This window comes from Chelmon rostratus, chromosome 21 (genome assembly GCF_017976325.1).
Source record: "Chelmon rostratus isolate fCheRos1 chromosome 21, fCheRos1.pri, whole genome shotgun sequence".
In the NCBI taxonomy this organism is placed as follows: domain Eukaryota; kingdom Metazoa; phylum Chordata; class Actinopteri; order Chaetodontiformes; family Chaetodontidae; genus Chelmon; species Chelmon rostratus.
Genome location: NC_055678.1, coordinates 4,645,837 through 4,665,022, shown reverse-complemented (window position 1 = coordinate 4,665,022; position 19,186 = coordinate 4,645,837). Strand labels below are relative to the sequence as shown.

General features: G+C 41.0%; 2 protein-coding genes across 2 annotated transcripts; both read right to left on the bottom strand.

Moving 5' to 3' along the window:
- Window positions 1-1,857: 1,857 nt before the first annotated feature.
- On the bottom strand, window positions 1,858-7,750 carry LOC121625263 (5-hydroxytryptamine receptor 3A-like). Its single transcript, XM_041963345.1, has 9 exons — window positions 7,565-7,750; window positions 5,974-6,018; window positions 5,722-5,831; window positions 4,775-4,944; window positions 3,780-3,937; window positions 3,322-3,532; window positions 3,027-3,203; window positions 2,201-2,286; window positions 1,858-2,088 (listed from the first exon to the last, which is right to left on the bottom strand). Exons 1-9 carry the CDS (start codon window positions 7,748-7,750, stop codon window positions 1,858-1,860), a joined length of 1,374 nt encoding a protein of 457 aa, XP_041819279.1.
- A 3,373-nt stretch (window positions 7,751-11,123) lies between these two features.
- Window positions 11,124-16,084, bottom strand: LOC121625261 (5-hydroxytryptamine receptor 3A-like). The gene is made up of 9 exons (XM_041963343.1): window positions 15,905-16,084; window positions 15,760-15,804; window positions 15,503-15,612; window positions 14,468-14,637; window positions 14,205-14,365; window positions 12,726-12,936; window positions 12,487-12,636; window positions 12,039-12,124; window positions 11,124-11,339 (listed from the first exon to the last, which is right to left on the bottom strand). Exons 1-9 carry the CDS (start codon window positions 16,082-16,084, stop codon window positions 11,124-11,126), a joined length of 1,329 nt encoding a protein of 442 aa, XP_041819277.1.
- Window positions 16,085-19,186: the final 3,102 nt, after the last annotated feature.

Sequence of the window (19,186 nt, the reverse complement as noted above, 5' to 3'; positions counted from 1 at the left end):
GTGACTGGTTACTGCGCCAGGTTTTTTCCCAGTTTCTTCACCTCTTTGCCACAGAACATCATGTCCATCAAATTCACCACTTTTATTTAGTTGCAAAGCAGAAGGAGCCTCTAGTTCTGGAAGTATTTTACCCCATATAGAAACAACCTCCTGAGTAAGTTAAGAATACTATGAGTTTACTTTATGGCCATTGGTTGAAACTATTTCAACATAGTTTCTGAGACATTCTGGGTTTTTTCCATTATGGTATGAAGGATGGCTGTAAATACCATGACACCCTTGACCCTCAGCCACCTTGAAGAAGCCAGTGAATCATAACTGTAGGAAAAGGCGAGGAGTCTAGACATGCCCACAATGACAGTGCAGAAATAATGTTCACCATGTTCACCATCCTAGTTTAGCATGTTAGCATGCTACCATTTGCAAAATAGTGTACTTGCATATATTTGGTCATAAACCAAAGTATTGGAGCGATTGGAATTTTGATCTGATAATGGCGCTACAGGAGGAGTCAGTGGATCAATAAACTTATTATAATTCATCCTCTTGGGACCATGAATGCCACTCATCCACCAAATGTATCAAAATTGATTCAGAAACTGACAGTGATTTATACCACAGAAACTTATTGTCATCTGTCTACAAAGCCATGTAAGTACTTTTTGCTCGCACTTATTGGTGTAAATTGCATAAATATGGTGCTACGGTGACCCAAGCCTCAGAAGTGCTCCAACTGTAAAGCAACTTATGGAATGTGTGTGTGCATTTGTGTGTGTGTGTGTGTGTGTGTGTGTGTGGAAGGACAGAAAAGATATTGTTTAGTTGTTTATTTGAGCAAGACGAAGAGTCTGATACATGTTTTCAAAGCCTGTGCATACAACAGATCACAGAGCTGTCATTCCACACGTCATGACATAACGTACTCAAAAGCAAACAGCGTGAACTGCATTGCATTTACTTTTAAAAAGTTGATATGATGATAATATGTTCAAAGTTTCTTGCAAGAATCGAGACAACCTGTGTGTGATGCATAAAGATTGTGCACATTACATGCTGAAGACATGTAAATATTAGATGCCATATTAATGTTCTAGAACTTTACAATACAAACAGATCAGTGTCATAATTCACAATGTGTATATTTGTTAGATGTAGATGTAGCACAGCATAAAACATGCAAACAACAGCACTAAGTAGTTGCAATACACCAAAGGACCAAATAAATCTGAACAGCTACGGCGAGCACAAAGGGCAATGCAAGATGTGTGTCGAGCACAGCAAGACACAGTGAACATAACTCACATGACTGATCAGCTGTGTCCCATAATGTGGGTAAAACATGGCTTGTAGTGGCAACGACAGGTAAACGTGGCCAGTCCTCGCTAACATGAAAGAACAATTACACTTTGCTCAAAGAAACAAGTTCCTGCAGACCTCTCTTTCCAAGGAGACTCATGTTTTTTCCTGTTTTCAACATTCTTCTTCTGCTGTTTATTAGAACCATGCGTAACTTAGCTTATACCACTAACTGTTCACTCCGGTCTAGTTGATGGAAACACGCCTAATTTGCATTTCCTTTGTTTTATCTTTTTTGCAACATCTTAGAATTACGCTTAAAATTTGCTCAACAATAGATGGAAGCACAGCTACCTCTGTAAAATGTGTCACAGACATGAAAAAAATCTTTTGGAGAATGTTTTCCGGTGCGTTCTCTCTCTTTCTGAACGAGGGTTGAAAAAAAAAATCACGTCATCGTCATAATTGATGGTCATTATCAAAGGCAAGCAGCGGCGCAGCAGCATCACCATCTGCGTGGACGTGGCCGTCATGCGCGGCTAAAGGGAGGCTACGTATCCTCTATGCACCGTTCCATTTTAAAAAGATAACCGTTAAAAACAGAATGACCACTGTTACATAAAAACCGAAGAAGACTCTGTTGACTTTTTTCGCCAGTCTGGTCCAGTGACCGGGCCTCTCCTCCTCCTTCCTGCTGCTGAGGAGCAGAGACAGCGTTTTCTCCATCCCCCTCAGCTCATCTGAGAGCTTCTCCAAGGGATGGTACTCCTCCATCAGCTTGCTGCTGTTGCCCTGCAGAAATGGTTTAGCAGACCGGTTTATACAATAATCGATTCTAACGTTATCGGTTGATACATTTGTCGTCCAGCATTTTATGTCCATTATGATGTGGATTAAGTCTAACCTCATTGGCCGCAGTAAGCAGCTCAGATGGAGTTTCACCTGTAGATGCATCATAGATACATGCACACTGGGTCCATCTGGGCATGTCTGAAAGGATATGTTTGACACAAAGACAGTTTTAAAATAATACAATTAGCAAACCGAATTAATTAGAAAAATATAGACATTATAATAGCAGGGCCTTAGGTTTGGGCTACATCGGCTTTTCGCTAATCCTTTTGTGTGTAAAACCTACCTTGTTTGGTCATTTAGTCTAAAGCTATTGGCATGACGTTTTATAATTTAAGATATTTAAGGTCTTCCCAGTTTTCACCGGGTTCTCCAGCTTCCTCCCACAGTCCAAAAACATGCTGAGGTTAATTGATGATTCTAAATTGTCCGTAGGTGTGAATGAGTGGTGTGCATGGTTCTCTGTCTACATGTGTAGCCCTGCGGTAGGCTGGCGACCTGCCCAGGGTGTCCCCTGCCTTCGCCCGAGAGACAGCTGGGATAGGCTCCAGCCCCGTGACCCTGCAAAGGATTCAGCGGTGTATAGAAATGGATGGATGGAAGTTCTTCCCAGGTTACATCTTTTTTAAGCAGGTTTTTGATCACATCGCTTCAGATTGGCGACCATGTTCTGTATGAGCTCCTGCTTATTCTCTTCAACCTAACTAAATGAGTTAATGTGTCAGGTAGTCACAGGCTAGTTTGGCCAGTTGTTCAGCTGTTGCAGTTATTAGGTTTAAAAATACCTGAAAAAACTTATCTCTGCATAAGAACTGCTAACAATTACAGACACCTAAGTTATGTGTAACCAGGTTGGTGCAACTGGCTCCTGGTCTCACCTCCGTAACAGCTGTGGATGTTGGCTTTGCTCTGTGTTTTACAGTCCTCACTCTGGCTGTGGTCCCTGATTGCCTCATTGTGTTGGGGTGCGGAGTCTTTCTCCATCAGATGCATCACCAAAATTGTCTCCAGGAGGCTCAGCAGCATCAGAGCAAAAATCCCGATGCAGTAGACCGCTGGGAGGGGCAGGCAGCATCGTTAATGCAGACAAAAAACTACTGACTGAGTCACTACGTGCTGTTCCTGCTCATATTTAGTGCAGTCCAATAAAGGAATGACTCTGAACTTCTTTACCTATGAGTGGAATCCTGTCTGACGAGGAAGGCAGAATTTCATTCAGAATAAGTTGTAATACTGTGACAGCAAGCAGCACAGTGACCTTGAAGCTGAGCTTCTCACCCCCGCTGTCTGAGATCAGGAAAGAGGCCAAGTCCAGGCACAAGAAGAACAGGACGGGCAGCAGGAAGTTGACGATGTAGAGGAGAGGCCGCCTCTTCATGGTGATCTGTGAAAAGAAGTGAAGTGTTAAAGTAAGTAGCCTAGTCATTTAACGTATCACACTACAGTATAAGTCCTACACTCAAATGCACTCAAGAAAAAATACTCATGTTTGCTTGCGGCTTTTTATATTTTGAGATCAGTTAAAGAAGGAAAAGTTGGAAGCTACAGTTACAGATATCTAAATCTGTACTTAAATAAAGTCCTTGATGATACAAGTCTACCTGCCTACATCAGTTTCTAGTAATACGTACAGTGTAAACGATGATGTCCTGGTCGACCAAATTAGTGGCGTTTTTGTCTGTAACCGTCATGTTGATGAAGAGCCATTCGTACTGAGTCCGCATCACCTCGCGGGACCACTCTGTGGCTTCTGAAGAGTTGTCGCTGGCATGGAGCCGAATTTCCTTGGCTGAGGTTGGAGATAAAAGTACTGGTAGCTGTGGTTGCTTTAGGTAAAATGCCAAGGAAGGAATGGACGGTAAGTGGTGGAATCTGGTGGCGTGTGGTGGAGACAGTGAGTCGGGTGATTCGTAGCCAAGCCAGCTGGGGCAGACCCCAGGAGAGGTGAGGTTATGTTAGAATAAAGCATGCAAGTTTTGGTGGGTCAATGCACCACAGCTGACTAGCTAGCTAATGTAACTAATGTAGCCTGCAAACTGATGTTTGTCTCTCTGGTTCGTGTTCAAGTCTGGTCAACAATCAAAAGCACAACAAAAGACATGTCTTCACACAAGGAAGCATTATCTAGAAAGCTGTTGTGGGTCACAGTTGCAAGAAAGTGGTGAGAAGTTGGGCTGAAGATTAGAATTTCTGAGGCAGAAATCATTTTATTGTCTATTTTGACTGATAAGAATTACTCCAGAACAAGGAAACTGAGCTCTGGACCAGTTTAGGATTGATGGACATTGGAGCATTTTCTTGAAGTGGAAGATCTGCTTCATCAGGCTCATTTGTTCATGCATGGTTCGCTCCTCCACCTGCAGAAAGTGCTTAATTTTAGGCAGATCCAGAACTAAGTTTCTTTGGTGTACAGCTAGCCCCTGTTTAATTTTTTAGCTGCATTATACTGTGTGTGCTGTGTAGAGGATTTTGAATTTGAGGCAGTATTACCGTTAGAACCCCTGTTACTTTTCAGTTACACACTTCTATCAAAGCCATCTCCTCTGTAAACTCTCTGCTCACCGCACCCCAGCTCTCTATGGGAGCAAATGAAAGCAAAAGTGGTTGTAAGTCATCCTGCTCTCACCGGTGTGTATGACAGACTTGAAGGAGAGGTTGCACTTCTGTATGTCGAAGGGGAATTTGTAAATGTGCATCCTGCAGGTGCTGACCAGCACCTGGTCATCCTGGACTTCAACATCACCTTTATCGTTGATGGTGAGATAAGGACTCGGTGGAGCTTTGTCCTTCTCTGTCCTGTATGAGAACACACAGAAACATGTGACAGGACTCTTTAATAACTCCTGCTGCACTGATGCCCGCCTAATACCAGTGCTCTGTTTTTCCCAAATTCATAATCTGTATATGTCACTATACTCAAATCATTTTTATGTAGGGTTTAATGTGGACGTCATTACTGACATCTGATCCGCTTAATTCTTATTTCAGGTGATTATACTCTAATGAGAACATGCTTATGAATTCGATAACCCATTTCTGCCAGTAAATCTCCCTAAACATACTGCTTCTTTAATATGTATCTGCCTAGCAGCACAATTTTTAATCTAATTTTCAGAAAATCAGCAAAGAAATGTGAATTATTGCACATTTCCACCCACTACTATACATCCACTCTGGCTATTTGTGTGCAAATTGCAAATGTGCAAAAAAACATGTGGATGGAAACATACTTAATGACAACTTTTAAAACATGTTAAATGCTGTTACCTTACAATGGGGGCCAGCAATGAAAAGTAGTGTATTGGCATCCAAATGCATCATGTATTGTGTAATGCCCTGTCATTGAGAGTGTGCAAATTTATGAAAATAGCAAAGATACTCGAATAGAAATAAGTCAGGAAAATATGACACTGATGTTTTTCGGCTTTTTCATGAGAATCTGAAAGCCATTTGTCTAAATATGTGAATTATATGCTCTTAATTATTTGTCAATTTAAAAAAAAATCAATATATGTACTGCGCATAGTGTGTGTATGTGTTAATGTGGGCGCATGCTAATATGGTCACACTTACATTTCTTCAATTGTGAGATCTGGCTTCCACAAAATTTCGTTTGGAAGAGAAACGTTATCAATTCCACAAAACTGATTTGGATCCCAGGAGATGTATTCGTTGTGCCACCTCTGCAGAGGAAAACAAAAGGTCAAAAACAGGAAGTGAGAGGGGGGGAATAAATTAACACCATTTAGGTCTTCCTTTAAATTTGAGTTTCCCAACCAGGTTTGTCAAAAGGTTCAGTCTTCATCATCTACTGACAAAACTCACCATGACAGTCCAAACATAAGGAATGAATTTTTGCTCTTTCTCAACCTGTAAACAAAGAAATGAGTCTGAAAATAAATCCAGCCAGAGCAACGCTTCAGACGAGGCATGGCTAGTCTAACATGCTAAAATTATGGCTTGTTATTGCTATATCTATCTGTAAAACTACTAGCAAAACTAGCAGTTTTGATAAAGCAGCATTTTGGTAATTGAGTTTGCTGTAAACACATGAATAAGGTAGCACCTAAATCAAAATTTTAAGAGTAAGTAATGCCCACTAGCCTATCGCTAGTGTAGTCCAGCTAACAAGCCAAACTTAGTGCTGTCACCTAAGTGTGGACGCATTTGAACATTAACAGGGAAACGTTTAATCCTTGCTCGCTATGAACTGTCAATAATCAAAATAAAGTTTGGTTTCCTAAATGAGCTTACTCACAGTCTAGTAGCAAGCTAGCAGCCAGTTAGCAAGCTTGTTAGCTCATTAGCTTACCTCCCTGTTGACAGGGCTAACATGTTGACAGATTCAAAAGACTATAAACACTATAAACGCACTACCACCACCATGTTTCGTCTGTCGGTACTGTGTGATGTTCTTACTGAGGAACGCTGTGTTATCTTTACTTTTATCCCAAAAGGTTTCGGGGTCATCAATGTGTTTTTTGGCAAGTCTCTACAGGGCTGCCAGTAATCAAGCCTGAATGTGTCTCCTCTAATTGAATCTAATTTTAAATTCAGTTTGGTTCATTAGTTGAATCACTAAGGGGGCAATTACTTTTTCACACAAAAAGTGCGGTTGGTGTTGGATAACTTTTTACCATCAGTAAATAAAATGAGCATTTAAAAAACTGTATTTTGTGTTTAATCAGGTTGTGTTTGGCTTATCTTATATTCTATCTGAAGACCTGAGACAATTAATGTGACTTGTATACAAAAATACAAGAAACTAGGAAGGTGGCAAACACTTTTTCACATCACTGTATGTTACTCTGATGGATTTTAAAATGTTGTGTCATGATGGCAAGCTTGGACCTATGTTTCGCCATCATGCAACATTTAATGTTGTTGGATTAACTTAAAGGCTGCAGCAGCACATGCAAGAAGCAAGAAAGACAAAACACATCTTGTTCTGCCTTCTGCAGATTTTTACCTCTTACACACAAAGACCATAAAATATGTTTAATAAACCATGAAGCAAATTGAAATATTTTTTTTTTCCTCTCCTGATGGGATTAGGGCAAAAGACGTCATGAACATGCAACAAAGCACATATGAGTGAACAGGAATTAAACAAGAGTTCCGTTGTAATGTGTCATTATTTCTGAACTCCACAGTTTCTGTAGTTTCTGCCCTTGTGGGACATCATCCTGTGAGTCAAGCACCATCAATCGTTCCTGCGTCATTTTGTCAAATTTGGTTGCAATTGCCTGATATGCTCAAGAGTGCGGGCAATTTGTTACATGAATTTGCAACCAGTTGAAGTAATTCTGAATGGAGAGGCCTCTTCTTCTGACAAATAAGACCAAAACAACCTCCTCTTCAACGGACATAATAACTGCTATTTGAAAATCTGCCGAATAAAGCTTTGACCACTCACCACATCTAGAATGGCGTAGAGCAGCACTTCCAGGGATACCGATGTTGGCCGTTTGTAGTTTTTAACAGGCCGGGTCATGGAGTACAACTCATTGTTTCTGGTCAGATTCAGGTGGTTTAAAACATCCTGATAACTGCAGTCACGCTCAGGGGACACCCCATCTACGGCAAAAACACCAAGACACATTCTCCATGACAGAGATTATTCTTAAGAGTAAAATAAAAGCAGGACACATGCAGATTTCTGTGCTCTTATTAATTTTTCTTCTACATCAGAATTTCTTATGTTATATTATGTTCGCCTGGATCAGATTTATTGTATGTGTTCTTAATTACTTAGAATTTAGAAGACATCAGTCTCTGTGGGTTGGTAGCCACTACTTCTGTAATGATTATCAAACCATGAGCAACACCAGCTCACAAATATCAGCAGTAATATCCAGGGATTGTGGTCACTGAAAGGCCATTACGAGGAAGGCGTAGGCAGCGTTTTATCTTCTCGGTCCATTAATGATTTTCAAATATGAGCATTTTTACAGTCGTTCAAATTTAAATGGGGCTCTCCAACCGAGACACATTTGCTCTGTCGCCCAGCTGCGTGTTGTTGGTCAGGGTCAGCAGCACGATTTTCAGATCAAATCTGGATTTAAACACATAATTATTTCAGCAAAAAAAAAAAAAAAGAAAAAAAAGTGGAAAACCTGGAATCCACATTTACCAACAAGCAACTCTTAACTTCAGCAGCGTGATCCCAACTCAAGCACACACATGCAGATGTAAACACATCGCAGAGGAGCTGTGAAAGCCAGCGTGGCTTTCCATGTTTTACTCTTTAAGTTTTCCACATTTAAAAAGAAAAAGCAGTTTGACTAAATTAGCAAACCACAGCATTGATCAGGAAAAGAGTTTAGCCTCGTCCAAGCTTACCTGTGATGAAGAGCAGAAAGAGGAAGCCAGTAAGCATCATGACTGCAACACCTGTCGGCGAGGGGGCTGTGCAGTTAATGTGTGTCTCTGTCCTCTCACTTTGGAAATGTCATCAAGCCTCTTGCGGTAATAATAGCACTCCCTCGTAATGGAAGAGGGCCGGGCAAACTGAATCACACATCACTTATTGTTTTTTTTTTTTTTTTAAATAATGTCATTAGTCTGACAGCCATCCAGAGCTTGTGGTCACTCCCAGAGCATCATCACAGCAGGAGGAGAGACAAAAATGGGCTGTAATGACTGTTTCATGGTTAAAGTAAGTACAGCCGCTGCAGCTAATAAGCATTTAGCACACAAATCCCACGCATCCAGAAAAAAATACATTGCAGTCAGTGAGAAGAACTAAGATGATAAAATAAGCTTTTATTGGTGTCCGAAAGGGAAATTCAGGCGTTGCAGCAGCACATAAATTAAGAAAAGTAATTAAAAGTAGAAATTAAATGAGGATATACATCACAATGTATAAATCAGTCCATTAGAGAGTTGGTAACATTGAATATGACAGAGCTGTCACATGTTTTAATAATGTAGAATTTAAATGATGTTGATGTGGGTGATTCTCCTGCTGAGATGTTTAAGTGATGATTATTATATCAGCGTGGGAGGTTATGAGTAACATGAGGTAATTAGATCAAACTTGGCATTTGGAGGCAGAATTATCTGAGCTGCCAGTTTATTGATCAGAGGAAGAATGTGAACATTCAGAGCTGAGTCTGTCGAAAAGTAGAGCACACCACCTTGTGGCGGTGCAGTGACACTGTCAGAGGACGCTGTTGGGATGAAGGTGGAGGAAGTGACGGGGATTGTCCTCAACAATGATGGCATGACAGATAAGAGATTAAACACTTTTCTTAAACATAATTTTCATGACAGTATGAAGAGAAACAGGAAGCAGTTGGAAGAAAGCAAAAGTTGAATATTTTCATGTTTAATTCAAGTATTTTTCTGTTGATCAACATAAGAACCTAAGATCTGATTTTTACAGCAATTACACTTTTGTTAGTGATATAATAATTCAGTAATTGTCTCATCTGACCTCCATAATTAATCACCGTTGGATCCGTCAAAGGTGCCCTTCAAATCCAGCTTTTTTCTTGCAGTAACTGACTGCTTTTAAAAGAGTCGAATCCAAGTCGATTCCAAGTTATAAGACAAAATATGTTGTTTTGTCCAAAATTAAAGAAAAAAAAGTAAATTTTATAATTTGACAGCACTATGGTTTATGTTTGGTTAGATTTATGGAATGACTGGGTTAGAAAAGTACTTTGTACTTTTATTTTCCTGTATATTTAGGTTCCTAAAGTAAATTAAAGGCTAATGGAAAAGCACTTGTCAATTCGCGAATTTACTTACACATAACATTTTCTGATTATTTGTGTCTAGCAAACACATTGCTTTCTATTCCTGCTGCAGCTATCCGTGCATGGGGTCAGTGCACGTTTTTAATAACATCCATGCATGTTATTACTCACTGTTGTCTTTGGAGCGACCGTTTTCTGGCTAACAACGCTATGAATGAATGCTAGTGAGTGCTAAAACCATTTGCCAACACGCTCTAACATGGTGATGTTTTACCATGTTCACCATCTTAGCTTAGTATGTTAGCATGCTAGCATTTGTTAATGGACTGATTAAAGTACAGCTGAGGGGAATGGCTTTGCTTTTGCAGGAACTTGGTCATAAAGTACTGGAGAAATTGAAATTTTGACCTGGTGGAGGCGCTAAGAGAAAGAATAACAGATGACCAGGATTATTGTAGAGCCTATAGAGCCACGACCGCCAGCATAGCTTAAACAAATCAAATCAAGGTTCAATGTGATGAAACAAGAAGACATGTCAAAGTCCTACAGGGACTTTTTCTAGGCGCTGTCGCAGCCTGAGTGATGATGGTGCATGGCTCTCTGCCTCCTGCTGCAACACACCAGATCCATGCTGTGGTGGACAAAGTGATGGACCAGTCCCCTTTCTGATGATGTGTTGGTAACATTGAGGCCGGTGAGGACAGATGATTGGTTTAAAGTCTGAGTGACAGACGAGCTGTGAGGTAAAAGCGGACTGAAACAGGACAGGTGGGGAAGATCTGTTTGTGTGACTGGACAGATAATGTGAAATACTCGATTGGGTTAGATTTGTCTCTACATGGTTTTGGGAGGAGGTCGTGACCAACCTGAGGCGCACGCTCAGGGAAATATTCATCTCCTACATCATACACCACCAGGCACAGCTGCACCTCCATTTATACGATTATCTCAGCCTTTTTTCTTTAATATTCAATCGACCATCGTGTATCTGCAGGTTTGTAAATGCTGACTCTTCAGTGGATGGTCAACGTGTTTATTTATTTAAAAACATTTTCAGGTCCAGTTCATTTATTTCAGCCAACAAATTGATCACAAATTCACAATTGCTGTCAAGCATATTGAAAGCCAATGCATTGAACTGCCCTCTGTAGAGAAACCACATAAAACAAATTCACAACCTGATACTTTAAACACAGAATTTGTGCTTTTATAAGCACAACACGACATTTTTACATCACGCGTTGACGAAAAGGTACAATACAGACACAGGTATTACATCCATTCCATGAAGATTAGGGGTACGAAGAGCGACACGGTGGTGATGTAGAACATGAAGAAAGCTCTGTTGATTCTTGCAGCCCATTGGACTGACTTCCCTCCTTCCTCTCTGCAGCCGAGGTGCAGATTCAGAGCTTTCTGCAGCTCCTTCAGCTCCTCCAGGATCAACAGCAATACGTGAGGCTCTCCTGACTGAATGCTGTTGTTTACCTGCACACAGCAACAGTCATAGTCATGTTAGAGTGGGTCTATTTTCCGGTTTAGACAGATAATTTCGAGCCAGGTGGACAAAATCGTCAAGTGTTACAGGAGTGTTATCATGAAGGATGTTTACAGGCCGAGTTATTGCTTCTTCACAGGTAGAATCAGGCATCCTAAGATGTTAAAAGCATGTATGTGAGTTGCCATCCAAATTAAGTGGATGTTTTAACCAAATTTCCAGAAAATTGGCAAAGGAAAATGTGAATTAATGCTCTTCTCCATCCACTCCTGCAATGTGAATATTAGCAGGTCGTTCACGGAGACAAACAGCTGGAGCTAATGCTCCACTTCGGCGCAGAAGAAGAGGGCGCGAGAGGCTGAGTTTCCTGCATTTCTACTCTCAAATGGATATTCTGGTGTGTCTCGAACATGGTGGCAGTTTAAATTGAGAATAGTATGATACTGGGGGAGTGGAGCGCAGATTTATAAATCATGGAAAAAGTGGTTGCTCACAGTTTTGAATGTATTAAGATGTTGAACATGATGATGATGAACAGGCTTTTAATGACTCCCGAGCCCAGTTTTTAACCTGTTATGAAAATATTGTTTTTAGTGTTTAATGACATAAAGATGTTGCATAATTGCATGATGATTGCTGTCCACCTGGCCTGCGATAATAATCCTGTATCTGAACCTGTAATGCTTTACCTCTTCAGCCACAGGCAGCAGTTCATGCTGTTTCTCACCATCAGACACTTTGCAGATGCACGAACAGCAGGTCCGTCTTTTCTCCTCTGAAAGCACAAAGCAGGTTTGTCACAAGAATGATTGTAGAGGTGATATGATTCACGATTAACCTGGAAAACATAGTTTCGGATGAATGATTCTGTTTCATTATTTTTTGGTGACTCAGTATGAAAGAGTGGTGGTACCCTCTTACTTAAACAGCTTTAAAGGAGATGTTGCATCTGTTATTCCTGTTATTATCCCACAGAGTTACGGATGATGCATGGAAATAGATGATTCGCCTTAAGGCCTTTAAGATTATAGACTTAAACTATAATTAGTAGCGAGAAAATTCCCCAACACATTTCCATTCGTGGGGCATCTGATAAAACTGTGTGAGAACTGCTCTTGTCTGTGATCTGGGTTTCACCTGAGTTACAGTTTGCGACTTTGCCGTTTTCCTGCTTGTCCTTGCAGTCGTCCCTGAGCGTCTCCTTGTCTTTCTCCATGAGATACGTAACCAAGATGGTCTCCAGCAGACTGAGCAGCATCAGAGCAAAAATCACAATGCAGTAGGTGGCTGAGAGGAGGAAACAGGCAATAACTACTTTTTGTTTTGGTATCTGGCTCTCCTGACGGTGTGAATCACACTCCAGTTAAAAACTGTACCTATGAGAGGAGTCTCGTTGGACATGGAGGGCAGGATGTCGTTCAGGATGAGCAGCAGTACAGAGATGGCCAGCAGCACGGTGACTTTGAAGCCCAGCTTCTCTCCTCGATGGTCTGAGATGAAGAAGGAGGCGAGGTCCAGACTCAGGAAGAACAGAATGGGCAGCAGAAAGTTGATGACATGGAGGAGGGGCCTCCTCCTCATGGTGAACTAGGAAAACAGGTCCAAGGGTCAGACCAGATCGACCAGATGACAACAGGAAGGTTATTTTTATGTGATGTTTTTTTTTATAGATGTAAGCACAAAAAAAGTAAATCAACAAACATTAGGTTCTGCTAATTTGCATACTAATAATTCAAGAGCAAATTATTCAATTCCAGAGCACAAATTAAGGATTTTTTAATCTGACAACATTGTCTCAATTATGTTCTGCCAATTTATTAATATAAGAGCACAAATTAAATAAATCGAGATCATAAACTTAAGTAATTTGAGAATTATGTAATTTGTAAAACAGACAGTGTGGTTAGATTGTGTTTTGTTAATTTGCATCCTCAGTTTCTTAATATGAGAACATAGATTTAGCGCAAATTAAGAAACTTGCATTTCATGACTTGTGAGCTTGAATAGTTTAATTCAAATCATGAACTCCAGATCAGGAATTTGTAAAACTGATGATGCTGTTGACATTATGCTCAGTATATCTGTACACCCAGAATATAAATTTGAGAGGACAAATTTGTAATTCGAGAGCACGAATTAAAGAATTCTAGTATGAATTCTAAAATTCTTAAAATGGACAATATTGCTTCAGTTATGTTGTTAAATTGCACGTCCAATCTTTTGATATGAAAGCACAAATTAAGAAACTGGAGAGCACGAATTACATAGTGCCTGAGCACAAGTTAAGTATCCTGTAAAACTGATGTTGTTTAACTTTATGTCCTGTTCATTTGTGCGACACATTTGGAAAACAAGAGCAAAGTTAAGTAATTCAAGAACCCTAATTTGTAAAACCAATTACTTGAGTGATGCATAATTTAAGCAATTTGAGAACACAAATAAAAAATTAGAGGCCACGACTTTGTTTTGGTTTCTCTTGAGAGTTACCATTTTGTTTAAACCTAAAACAAGACTTTATAGGTGGGTGGCAAGTTAAAGGAAAGCCCAACATAAAGTGTAGTAATCAGGTGTTTGGACACCACAAGCCTCCAGCACAGCTCTTAGCATAGATTTTACAATTGCCTGGACTCTCCTGGAGGGATGACAACAAAGATCAATCACTCTAAAACACTCTAAAATCTCCCATAGACGTTCAACTGGGCTGTGATCTGGTGATTGCAAAGGCAGTAACATATTGCATGCATCAAACCCTCCAGTGATCCCTGGTTCTCTGTCTGGAAGCATCTGCATTCATTGTGTTTCTCCACTCATGCATTCAGGTCTCTCCTTTAATTTGGCACCCGTCTGCTGCGTACAGTGTATACAAGCTGTTCCCAGTATTTGCCGTGGAAGGTGAAATTGGTGGTGGTGACGGATAGCTGGAGGAACTCCCACTCTCCCTGCGTCCTCATCACCTCTCTGGAAAACTGCGTGACCCGAGAGGAGTTGGAGAAAGGAGTGAGCCGGATTTCAGTGACTGAGGTGAGAAGAGAAGATGTGAGTGGAGCGAGCTGGAGGTGAAAACATGTCGGTCACATCACTGAGTTCACAGGACACACACACGCTCTCCCTCGCTCACCGCAGTGCACTGCAGATCCGATGGTGATGTTGCACCTCTGTGTGTCAAAAGGGAACTTGTGGACGTCCATCTGACAGGTGCTGACCACCTTCATGTCCTCCTCTGAAGTCACCATCCCATCGTAGGACACTTGCATGTAGGGATTCAGAGGCGAGTCGTCCTTCTGTATCCTGAGACATCGCACAAACACACACAATCTGTTCATGGCATGTTTGTGGAGCATTTAAGTCACATTAATCATGAACCGAATCAATAGATGATGGAGCTCCTCCTGTCGCCACCTCGAGATTTTGCGTTTGCTCTTTATTACGTTTAACAATAGCATAAAAACTAATGTGTGTACCACTAATAAACATGAGCACACAGTGAGGTCATTTACCAAACAAACAAAGGGTGTGTGGCATCAGCAAATATCCAGGTCCCTTCCCTTTGAATTAATTCAGTTTGTTCACTTATTTCAAATCTGTTTTCCATCATCTCCTCGGCTTAGTTAGCTTTAATTTCTTTTTTTTTTTTTTTGGATGACATACGGCAGTTTCTATCTCCCCTTTAAAGAAGCACTTCGACATTGTGGGTAATGAACGTATTCACTCTCTGGCAGAGAGTTAAGACTGATACCACACTCGTGTCTGGATGACAAATGTGAAGCTACAGCCAGCAGCCTGTTAGCCTTGCAAGCATAAAGACTACAGGATCATGTCTAGAGCAGCCATTCCCAAATTTAGGGTCAGACACGTTTTATTAGGTCGTCAGTTGGGTTGAGTTAAATGCATAACACTGCATAACAAACACTGCACAACACTGCTACATGTAAATTATTTTTCCGAATTAAAATATAAGAAGAGGGGGCTTTGTACGTACTCATAGAACTGGAGTTACATCTAGTGACTAGTATTTCTTTTTTGCTACGCACATGCCCAAGAAAGTGAAAATGCTTATTTCCCAAAGTGTTTATCTTTTCCTCTAAAGTCAGTTTTTGTGTTTGCACGTCTTTATACGATCTCGACCGTGTGTCTGTGTGAGCTGCAGGCTCACATCTCATAGAAGAACAGGTCCGGTTTCCAGAGCATGTCTCTAGGAACTGCAATCTGAGTGATTCCACAAAACTGAGTGGGGTCCCAGGAGATGCGTTCATTGTTCCACATCTAAAAGTTAAAGGTGAATTTCCAGAAATATAAGAGACGGCGTTACAGGCAAATTTCAACAACAGGTGACCAATCAGAGTGTTGGCTGAGAGTCACAGAAGAAACAAGTGTTGTTTTGAAATGGTCAAAAGGGGAGGATTCACTCACCATTGTTGCCCAGATGAAAGGAATGAAAGTTTGGGTTTTCTCAATCTGGTAACACACACACACACACACACACACACAAACTGTGTCACTCTGCATGCCACAAAAGCAGATAAATCATAAACCACCACAGTAATCTGGCACCTACCACAGCCAGGATGGCAAAGAGAATGATGTCCAGCTCCACCATGGTGGGGTGTGTGTGATCCAGAACAGGCCGGGTCAGTTTAAACGCTCCGTTATCGGTGGTCAGGTTCAGGTAGTCCAGAATGTCCTGATAACTGCACACTTTCTCAGAGGAGGGTTCCTCCGCTAACACTAAAAACATGCGTTAATGCCCCTTTAAGACTGATATTTTACTTTTTATTTTTTTAGGTTTTTGCAATGTTTTTTATGCTTAAATTAGCTTTAGTTCATTCTTTTTCAAGTTCTTTTCTTATGTTGTTATATTCTTAATTGGCTGACAAAGAGCAGTTAATTGCAGCTAAAGTTAGCGATGACACTTTGCTGTCTCCTCACATATAAACGCACCTCAAACACGCTCATATAGAGTCTTACCTGTGAAGACGATGAGGAAGAGAAAGGGAAAAAGCATCATATCTGCAGCTGGTGAGCGATTGTGTTCAAGCAGCTTCCAGCCGAGTGTTTCCCTGCTGTAAGAGCAGACCCACTCTGTGCTGCTGTCCTTTGATTTGAGCTGAGGAGGGCTGGGCAGAATGAATGACCTCTGTCAGCTGCCTGAAACGAGAAACCCATCCCACGCTGTAATTGTGTAATTGGTTAGCAGAGGAGGGCGACATGTCAACCCTTGGTTTGGCTCTGGAGGCAGGTGAGATTGAACCTGATCGAGTGACGAACAATAAAGCTACGGGAAAGGCAGGCGGCGAGCGATTTCTCCGTCTGAAAGCGGAGATGATGTGAATTTACAGCTTGCTCACAACTTGTGGTGACAAAACGATGGTGGGTGTAAGTCTGTACATGTGAGTGCACGCAAATGAGAAGGTAAAACTCAATTAGGTGGTAATTTAGTAACGTGGTAATGACATTAGGAACACTGATACCATTTAAAAGCCACCCATTGTCTTCCCCTGCCAGCTCACAGCAGGCAGTCGAGCATTATTTATGTGAAAAAAGCCTCTTTTTGCACAGTGAGTGAGTTCACAGATGCAGCTTTAATTCATTGAATGGTATTTTAATGGACTTCTGTGCTCAAACTGGAGCCTACAGCAACAGCTAGTGGTGGGTGTTCATTCTTTTGATCATCTTTCTGATTGGTCATTGAATCATTAGTTGCAAATAATAAAAAAAATACCGAGGTGACATCTTTAAATGTCTCACCAAGAGTCCAAAACCTAGATATTCAAATACCAATGTTCAACACATTTTTCTACATGATTTCTTTCTTTCACGATTAATCGACTATCAGAAAAGTTGTTGATTAACTTTCCGTCACTGGAGCAGCCATGTAGTTGATTAACTGTTTCATCGCCTCAGTCAACTCACAAATATCAGCTCGTCTGGTCACCACACCTTCCTCAACTACACTACAGCTACTGTACTCTATGTAATGTATGTTATACTGAATACTCATGTAATAATATTAAAATGATGTAACAATGTAAATGCAATATTTGACATATTACCACCTTACTATATTAAGATAACATGGCTAACATCTTAGCAAATAATTGTGTATTTAGCCGATGAATGCAAGCCTCGTAATGACTCTTTTTTAGCTCTGTTTTTGGTCTCCACCAGCTCCTGAGGAGAATATCTGGCTTTTTGGCAGCTAAATGCTCCACTATGTTCACCAGCTTGTCACTGTCTTTACCTGGCTGCGGCTTGTTTTTTTGTTGAAAACAGTGAACCAAACCATGAAAGTTGTGCCCACACAACCGAAAAGAACAGAAACGACAGAGTCCAAGATAATTCTCTGACTCAGCAGTCAGTTGATCTAAACACATTTATATGTGCAGCTTTAAATCAGCACCTTAAGAAGTGAGTTTCTTCTTTTTAAATTTATTTCTTGGTTTTGCTTCTTTTTTGTAAATTGTTGACAGCTTCCCCCCTTTGGTTTACTTATTCCTTGTCAGATTATTACAACCAGAGGCAAAAGTTGGGGAGAAAATTAAGCATACGGGGAGAATCGGCCTGAGAAGTTATTTTTACTGGTGACAAAGATCCAGATTGAGCTCTGTGGTGGGAATGTGCTGCAAAGCAGAGTTTGACAAATGATTATATGAAGCAGAGAGGAGAGTTTCAGTGAAGGTGACCATGTTAGGAAATATCCCAGAGCAGCGCTTCATGTTCAGGGACAGGGGCCGAAACATAACCCCGCACTGACTGATGAAGCGTTCCCTTTTAAATAAACTCAGGGACTGTTTAGATGCAAAAACTTTATTGTCCGTTTGATGTTTTCTTTTACATTTTCACTCTTAGTTCTAGAAAAGTGGGGTCGGGACCCATTCCTTTGATATCATACTGCGCCTGGTGCCAGAGAGCGACTCCATCTACACATTTGGACAGTGATCACATGACTGTTTGCAGCTTGCAGATATAGTAGTGCAGTACTCCTGACCTTAACAGTTCAGGTCACGGGAATAAGGAACCAGCAACCGATATATAACACTGCAGAAGGATATGGTACGGCTGTATGTGTGTGCAGTGATCCACCATTGAGTATTCTACAGGAGGGTGCAGGCTGACCTAGACTAACATGCTTACTCTACTATCGCCTCATGCACCGCAAAGTGTGTTGTCTAGGAAACAGCTACTAGTGCATTAAATGTTGATATCGTCCCTTTTCAGTAATTTGTTGTGTGAGCACGCGTGTGTGCGCAAGTGTGTAAACCTTTACAAATTTTTCACATATTTTCATCCACATTCTATTAAACGACACAGTGTTTCTCAACAAATTAAAACACAGAAACGGAGAACATCAACAACAGGTGAGCTATACATTAAAGTTATACAAAACCAAAACAACTGAGAGCTTCACAAACGAAGAGGGAACGGCTCGTCGGGATGACAGTAACGGGGAACGTGAGGATGAGCAAGATGCCAGCTAGCCACGGTGAGATCTGAAGCTCACGTTTAGCTTTTCTGATTCACTGTGTGATGCTTTTTCGCACAAGAAATCCCTTTACAATGGCAAAATTAAGGTAAAAAGTAACAAACACACTGAAATGTCTGAGTTTGAATGTAACGAGCCAGTGCAAACACAGTTTCTGTTTGAGCGTCCTCCTGCAGGAGAAGAGGAGGAGATGCAGTTTCGGCATCTTTATTGCTTGGTGGTACTTGTTGGTTTCCAGTTGCACTACGATAATACTGACATGCTAAGATGGAGCTGCAGAAGGAGAGGGTGGCGTGGTGTGTGTGTGTGTGTGTGTGTGTGTTTAGAGAACCAGGGTTCAAAGTTTAATTCCAGTTT

Excerpts from the sequence above, each read along its gene's own strand:
- LOC121625263 (XM_041963345.1), bottom strand. The coding sequence starts at position 7,750 with ATGTGTCTTGGTGTTTTTGCCGTAGATGGGGTGTCCCCTGAGCGTGAC. Across the intron at positions 3,938-4,774 it reads CAAGTCTGTCATACACACCG|CCAAGGAAATTCGGCTCCAT; the intron begins GTGAGAGCAGGA and ends CTCCAACCTCAG. Across the intron at positions 2,287-3,026 it reads CATCCACAGCTGTTACGGAG|ACATGCCCAGATGGACCCAG; the intron begins GTGAGACCAGGA and ends ATATCCTTTCAG.
- LOC121625261 (XM_041963343.1), bottom strand. The coding sequence starts at position 16,084 with ATGTTTTTAGTGTTAGCGGAGGAACCCTCCTCTGAGAAAGTGTGCAGT. Across the intron at positions 14,638-15,502 it reads GACCTGTTCTTCTATGAGAT|GATACAGAAGGACGACTCGC; the intron begins GTGAGCCTGCAG and ends GCGATGTCTCAG. Across the intron at positions 12,125-12,486 it reads AGTCGCAAACTGTAACTCAG|AGGAGAAAAGACGGACCTGC; the intron begins GTGAAACCCAGA and ends TTGTGCTTTCAG.